This window comes from Triticum aestivum, chromosome 4B, assembly GCF_018294505.1.
Source record: "Triticum aestivum cultivar Chinese Spring chromosome 4B, IWGSC CS RefSeq v2.1, whole genome shotgun sequence".
In the NCBI taxonomy this organism is placed as follows: Eukaryota; Viridiplantae; Streptophyta; class Magnoliopsida; order Poales; family Poaceae; genus Triticum; species Triticum aestivum.
Window position 1 is genome coordinate 102,232,461 of NC_057804.1, and position 8,113 is coordinate 102,240,573.

Consider the following 8,113-nt stretch of genomic DNA (forward strand, 5'->3'; position numbering starts at 1 on the left):
GCCGGCCGCACATGCTTCACTCAACGGTGTCCTCTACGACGGCGGGGAAGAGGAAGGGAGGGTTTGGGCGGCCGCTTGTGCCACCCATTGAACCTTTCTCGACTGACCGTTTTTCTCACACAATGTGATTTCAGCAACCACAACATTAACATAAAATCGATGCAAATTATCCCCCCAAAAGTTGACGCACCAGTTAGCAAAACCACAAATCACACACAGCCAGCACTCAAATCTGTAGACACCCATCATCCATCACGATAACAAACGCAGCAAATCTGCGAAATCCATTTATTACAAGTAAAACCATCTTTTCCGTTAGTCATGGACTGAACATCATTAGCTAAATTAACCTCTGGCAGCTGCCGCTACGACGCCGCCGCCGCCTTGACGTAGACGGTGTACTCGACGACGGTCTCGCCGGACTTGGCGCCGGAGTCCATGGTGCGCGCCTCGACGTAGCCGCGCGCCATGCGGAACTTGCCCGTGCCGCCGATGATGCTCATCTCCCTCACCGCCGACAGCACCTCGTTGCGGCCGTAGATGGTGAGGCCGCTGCCCTTGTAGTCCCCGGCGGTGAACACGAAGTTCATGTTCATGAGGAGGCCGAACGTGGCCTGGTCGGCGAACGTGTAGGTCCCCTGCGCGCGGCCGATCTCGTCCTTGGATTTGGCGGAGCCCGTGACGGCGGGGCCGGTGGTGAGCGGGTCGTCGATGGCCACCACCGCGCCGAAGAAGGTGGAGGAGCTGTTGCTGGACGCCGCCTGCGCAATCCGGATCGCGGTCGGGCTCGTCCCCGCCAGCACGTCGTGCCAATACAGCTTGAACTTGGTCAGGCCGTCCTCCGCCGCGGAGGCCGGGGTCAGCAGCACCGCCGCCGCGCACAGGAGGAGGAGCAGTGCCTTGCTGCCGGCCATGGCTGGTGGATCTAGCTAGCTGTGAGCCCTGGGGTAATGGCGAAAAAGGGGAGCGGGCTAGTGTGGCGTATTTGAGGAGATTTCAGGTGAGGTGGAGTGGCCGGACATGGGAGTGGGTGGCTCACTGTCCACTCTATCTCCCTCGGTGCCCAGTCACTCGATTCGGTGCGCATGTGGGGCAGGTACCTCTAGTGGTCGGCCCGGTAGGTATGGAATGGTAACTTTTTCCTCCTTTCTCTTTGGGCTTAGTTAAAAAATGGCGATTCTTGAGTGCGGTGCGAGCAAAATGATGATGGAAATCGTGGACTCTTTAGGTGAGGTGAGGCCACGCAAGACTCCTCAAGTTACCTAATGACGAACACAAACCATCAATTCTCTGGTTTCTATACTGGGATCGCAAGATTTACATGGAAATTGAGACTAGTGAAAGAGATGGTGTAATAACTGATAAACTGAAGGAGACCGACTTGGGTTGAGTGAGACAGGACAGGCAACAAGCGAAAATGATGAAATGTAGTCATGTTGGTAGTAGGTAAGCTGCTGTCTCGTACGGTTTTGGGTTGGGGCTGGGAGACGGAGACCAGATGATTCAGCTTCACGATTGCAAGGCGTTTGGAAGGGTCGGTAACCTGCTGTCTATGCAAGTAACCAACCACACCTGCTGCTCCAGTACCGTTCCTTGCCTTTGTTCTAGAGCAACCCCAACGGCCCCACCTAATCCAGCCCAGCTCATAACGCACGATGGTAGTACTGAGTTGATGGTTCGTCCGTGTGCTATCACGAGGCAATTTCATGTTTGTAGATGAATTTTGTGAACAGAAAACCTAATCTTGGCACATTTCTAGATTATTAGGGTTTTTACGCAGGGGAAATAGACTTTGGTTCCTGATTGTATATACACCTTATATGGGAAAAAAATCAATAATTACAAATGACGTCAAAATAATTCAGAAGTTTTTTTAGAACGAATTTGACTTTCTTTTGCACTAGTATATGAAATTTCACGAATAAAAAACCCAGAGTTGACTCCGGGGCCAAAAAAAGTCTATTTGCTATTATAGGCCACTGTTCACACTATTTTTATCGTTTTTTAAAGAAGTCAAAGGGATTTTTTTTCTTTTTGTGGGTTTTTTTCACAAGTACAATGGAACGTCAAGTTTATTTTAAGAACATTTTCAGATTTTTTTGAGTTTATTTTATATAGGGTGTAGATACATCCAGAAACCAAAGTATGTGTCCTATATGGTGTTTTTAATAGGACTGGTCTCTACCTGGAAAGACTGTGCAAGCAAGCCGTGAATATGCCACCTCATACTGACATTACCAGTATTAGTTTGTCAATTCAAAATAATTTATTTCCCAAATTATCAATGTTGTTAGTCAATCGTTCTTTGTCACCCCCAACTGTGAGGTTATGACACTGCGCAACCAAGTTAATAGTGACCAGTGATCACCATATTAGTGCACGATTACTAGGTGATAATTCCATATACCTAAATAGTTGATGCCCATTCACTTTAATTCTCTCAACATGCAAGTATACCATCTCGCCATGCCATCATGCATGAACTAAACAATTGATCTCCACTAACTTGAGTTCTCTCATCATGCGACTATGACACGTCATCATGCCACCATGCATGGGAAAATAATCAAATTAACATCTACCATGCCTGCTACTTATATTTAGTAAATATTCCACAGCTATAGGATAATCAAATACAACAAATTATATGTTAATTTCGTGACATGTTGTTAGTCTAAATATGAAATATTCACACACAAAAATTCTCAATGTACCTAAATAGTTAATCTCCACTAACTCTAATTCTCTCAACATACAAATATGCTATCTCACGATGTCATCATGCATGAACTAAATAATTGATCTCTACTAACTCCAATTCCCTTAACATGCAACTATGCCACCTCATCATGCAACCATGCATGGGAAAGTAACCAAATTAACATCTACCATGCATGCTACTCATATTTAGTAAATATTCTACAACTATAGTGAAAGCGCAATTGTCACTCAATTAAATTTTGATGATTGATCACAATATGATTTGCAAGGACTAATGTCGGTTGTCAAGTTTATTTCAGGACATTGTCGCCTCTTGTGCGTCTACGGACGTCGGTAATCCTATCAAGACCAAAAAGAGAAAAGACGGTGTTCATTGTCGGCTCGAGAAGTTTTTTGGTTTCTTTTTGAGTCGTAGGAACATCCGTACTATCAAGAGGGGTTGCTATGATCTCGGAGTTGGGGAACTCAAAATTTTCTCTTCCTTCTATTTCATCCGTTTCGGGCTTTATCGGGAGTTTCTTCATTTGCAGGGGCCGCCTCCATCTCTTCTCCACCTCCTCTTGCCCCTCCCTGATCGGTGCGAGTGCCCGGGGTCTAGAGCCTCCGGGTGCCCGGTCCCTTCCCCGCCTCCACCTCACCCCTCTGTTCCGTGCGGGTGCCCGGGGTCTGGGGCCCCCGGGTGCCCGGCCCCTTCCCCGCCTCCACCTCACCCCTCCCTGGTCGGTGCGGGTGCCCGGGGTCTGGGCCCCCCCGGGTGCCCGGCCCCTTACCCGCCTCCTCCTCACTACTCCTTGCCCGGTGCGGGTACCTGGGGTTTGGGATCCCCGGGTGCCTGGCCCCTCCCTAACGCCCCTTGGGCCCTCTCTGGATGCTCCGGGTGCCTAGGGCTTGCGGCCTCCGGGTGCCCGGTCCCGGTCCTTGCACCTCCCTTGTCCACTCCGGGTGCCCGGGGCCTTAACCCCCCAGGTGCCCGGACTCCTCTGTTTTGTCTGGGTGCCCGGGCCCCTTTAGTCCGAGTACCCAGGGCGGCGGCTGCTGATACGTCTCCGTCGTATCTACTTTTCCAAACACTTTTGCCCTTGTTTTGGACTCTAACTTGTATGATTTGAATGGAACTAACCCGGACTGACACTGTTTTCAGCAGAATTGCCATGGTGTTGTTTTATGTGCAGAAAATAAAAGTTCTCGGAATGACCTGAAACTCCACGGAACACCTTAGAAAAAACAATAAAAAATCCTTGCCAAAGATGAAGACTAGAGGGGCCACACCCTGTCCACGAGGGTGGGGGGCACGCCCCCCCTGGGCGTGCCCCCTACCTCGTGGGCTCCCTAGTGGCCCTCCGACGCAAACTCCAACACCATATACTGGCTTTCGGGGAGAAAAAAATCAAAGAGAAGAAATCATCACGTTTTACGATACGGAGCCGCCGCCAAGCCCTAATCTCTCTCGGGAGGGCTGATCTGGAGTCTGTTCAGGGCTCTGGAGAGGGGGATTCATCGCTGTCGTCATCATCAACCATCCTCCATCACCAATTTCATGATGCTCACCGCCGTGCGTGAGTAATTCCATCGTAGGCTTGCTGGACGGTGATGGGTTGGATGAGATTTATCATGTAATCAATTTAGTTTTGTTAGGGTTTGATCCCTAGTATCCACTATGTTCTGAGATTGACGTTGCTATGACTTTCTATGCTTAATGCTTGTCACTAGGGCCCGAGTGCCATGATTTCATATCTGAACCTATTATGTTTTCATGAATATATGTGTGTTCTTGATCCTATCTTGCAAGTCTATAGTCACCTACTATGTGTTATGATCCGGCAACCCCGAAGTGACAATAATCAGGACCACTCCCGGTGATGACCATAGTTTGAGGAGTTCATGTATTCACTATGTGCTAATGCTTTGTTTTGTTTCTCTATTAAAAGGAGGCCTTAATATCCCTTAGTTTCCAATAGGACCCCGTTGCCACGGGAGGGTAGGACAAAAGATGTCATGCAAGTTCTTTTCCATAAGCACGTATGACTATATTCGGAATACATGCCTACATTACATTGATGAACTGGAGCTAGTTCTGTGTCACCCTATGTTATGACTGTTACATGACAAACCGCATCCGGCATAATTATCCATCGCTAATCTGGTGCCTACGAGTTTTCCATATACTAGTTCTCGCTTATTTACTTTTCCATTGCTACTGTTACAATCACTACAAAATACCAAAAACATTACTTTTGCTGTCTTTACTTTTGTTACCGTTACCACCACTATCATATTACTTTGCTACTAAACACTTTGCTGCAGATACTAAGTTTCCAGGTGTGGTTGAATTGACAACTCAGCTGCTAATACTTGAGAATATTCTTTGGCTCCCCTTGTGTTGAATCAATAAATTTGGGTTGAATACTCTACCCTCGAAAACTGTTGCGATCCCCTATACTTGTGGGTTATCAAGACCTTTTTCTGGCACCGTTGACGGGGAGCATAGCTCTATTCTTTGAGTCACTTGGGATTTATATCTGCTGGACACTATGAAGAACTTGAAAGATGATCGAACTACTATTTTGCCCTCAACTACGAGGGGAGGTAAGGAACTGCCATCTAGCTCTGCACTAGATTCTCCTTCGGTTATAAGTAAGCTTGCGACACCTAAACCTGCTACTACTATGAATTCTGATATGTCACATGTTATTGATGATGCCACTTCTGCTATGCATGATACTTATGATGAAACTACTTCTATGCTTGATACTACTGTGCCCCTTGGTGAATTTCTTGATGAGCAAATTGCTAGGTCTAGAGAAAGAGAAATTATTGAACCTGAATACGATGATGATAGTGATGATGAGAATATGCGTGCTATTCCTTAGGGTTATCTTTTTGATGCAGAATCTTCTGCAGCTATTTTTGCTTGCCAGGATAGATATGAACTTAAGAGGTTGCTAGTTAAATGGAGTAAAGAATCTCTTAGAGATAGAATGAGATCTGACCCTGCTTTTGCTACTTCACCTATTTGTGTTCCCGATAAGGATTATTATGAGTTTTCTGTTAATCCAGATATAATTACTTTGGTTGAATCTGATCCTTTCTATGGTTATGAATCTGAAACTGTTGTGGCACATCTTACTAAGTTGAATGATATAGCTGCCCTGTTTACTAATAATGAGAGATCGCGCTACCTTTAGTTACTCAAAATATTTCCTTTCTCATTAAAGGGTGATGCTAAGATATGGTTTAATTCTCTTGATCTTGGTTGTGTGCAAAGTCCCCAGGATATGATTTATTACTTCTCTGCTAAATATTTCCCTGCTCATAAGAAACAAGCTGCTTTGAGGGAAATATACAACTTCGTGCAAATTGAAGAAGAGAGTCTCCCACAAGCTTGGGGGAGGCTTCTCAAGTTACTTAATGCTTTGTGTCGGTGTCAAAACCGGCGGATCTCGGGTAGGGGGTCCCGAACTGTGCGTCTAGGCGGATGGTAACAGGAGACAAGGGACACGATGTTTTTACCCAGGTTCGGGCCCTCTTGATGGAGGTAAAACCCTACTCCTGCTTGATTAATATTGATGATATGGGTAGTACAAGAGTAGATCTACCACGAGATCAGAGAGGCTAAACCCTAGAAGCTAGCCTATGGTATGATTGTTGTTCGTCCTACGGACTAAAGCTCCCCGGTTTATATAGACACCGGAGAGGGCTAGGGTTACATAGAGTCGGTTACAATGGGAGGAGATCTTCATATCATATTGCCAAGCTTGCCTTCCATGCCAAGGAAAGTCCTATCCGGACACAGGACGAAGTCTTCAATCTTGTATCTTCATAGTCCGGGAGTCCGGCCAAAGGTCATAGTCCGGCCATCCGGACTCCCCCTAATCCAGGACTCTCTCAGTAGCCCCTGAACCAGGCTTCAATGACGACGAGTCCGGCGTGCAAATTGTCTTCGGCATTGCAAGGTGGGTTCCTCCTCCGAATACTTCATAGAAGATGTTGAACACAAGGATAGTGTCCGGCTCTGCAAAATAAGTTCCACATACCACCGTAGAGAGAATAATATCTGAACAAATCCAATCTGCTGACGTATTCCGCAGCGTGACATCATGCCACGGCCAAGCCTTTATTTGAATCATTTTACTGCTCCACCTCAGCGTGTTTAGCGAGGTGGTTTCCTTGGTACGTCTTGTCAAAGCAGAGATCGTGTCCCCTCATTCCGGGATTCTCATCAATACGGGCGTGGGTAACCCAACCGCGCCATTAACCGCAGCGCTTGGGAGATAAGCGAGTTTTATTAGGCTGGTGGGGGCTTATAGTTTCGGCCGCCCATATAAGGGGATAAGGATCCACCCTTTCCATTTACGCCTTCTTCCTCCTTTGCTTATCCATCCCTGCGCACTCGAGCTCCAGCGCCCAAGTCCGCACTTCCCACCTCAACCTTCTCCAACCATGTCCGGAGCGGGAGGTAGATGGATGGCCTCCTCCGTTACGGAGGGGCAAATCAAAAAGTTAAGGAAGGCCGGATACTTGTCTGACGATATCGCGCACCAGCTTCCAGATGAGGGGCAACTCATCCCCACCCCTGGGCCCCATGAGAGGGTCATATTTCTCCCCCATTTCCTCCGCGGACTGGGCTTTCCTCTTCACCCGTTTGTCCGGGGGCTCATGTTCTACTACGGCCTGGACTTCCACGATCTGGCCCCGAACTTCATCCTCAATATCTCGGTGTTTATCGTCGTGTGCGAGGCCTTCCTCCGCATCCAGCCTCACTTTGGCCTATGGCTGAAGATCTTCAGCGTCAAGCCGAAGGTCGTGAGCGGAGGTCAAGCGGAGTGCGGAGGCGCCATGATGGGCAAGATAGCCAACGTTACATGGCTTGAGGGCGCCTTCGCGGAGACCGTCAAAGGGTGGCAATCGGGGTGGTTCTATATCACCGAGCCGCGTGACCCTAAATGGGCAGCGGCCCCTGAATTCCGATCTGGCATCCCCACACGGCTCACATCTTGGAAAGAGACAGGCCTGTCGTGGGGTAGTTCGGCAGAGGTGACCGGACTTCAAACCTGCGTCAAAGATCTGATAGACAGGAAGGTCAAACTTGTCACCGTAGTCTAGGTCATGCTTTTCCGCCGGATCCTCCCGTGTCAACGACGGGCCTTTAATCTGTGGGAATTCGACCCGGCTCAGCACCAAACTTTGTCCAGGCTCTTCGATACAATGCACGAAGATGCCTTGAAGGTGCTTTTTAAGAGCTCCGAGGTCCACCCTCCCATCACCAAGGATCGCGGATTCTGCGCGAAGCGCCAAGCTAGTGCGGTAAGCTTAATTTTCCCATTACGGGGTATTTGTTTTTCATAGATTTGATTCTATGCGGGATCTAAAATCCCATCCCTTTAACAGGACT

General features: G+C 47.9%; 1 protein-coding gene across 1 annotated transcript; it reads right to left on the reverse strand.

Moving 5' to 3' along the window:
• Window positions 1–233: 233 nt before the first annotated feature.
• LOC123091287 (dirigent protein 21) lies at window positions 234–1,049 on the reverse strand. The gene has a single exon (XM_044512753.1). The coding sequence runs from the start codon at window positions 912–914 to the stop codon at window positions 366–368; it is 549 nt and encodes a 182-aa protein (XP_044368688.1). The 5' UTR covers window positions 915–1,049; the 3' UTR covers window positions 234–365.
• Window positions 1,050–8,113: the final 7,064 nt, after the last annotated feature.

What these genes read in the sequence shown, in the direction of transcription:
- LOC123091287 (XM_044512753.1), bottom strand. Translation starts at nt 914, where the DNA reads ATGGCCGGCAGCAAGGCACTGCTCCTCCTCCTGTGCGCGGCGGCGGTG.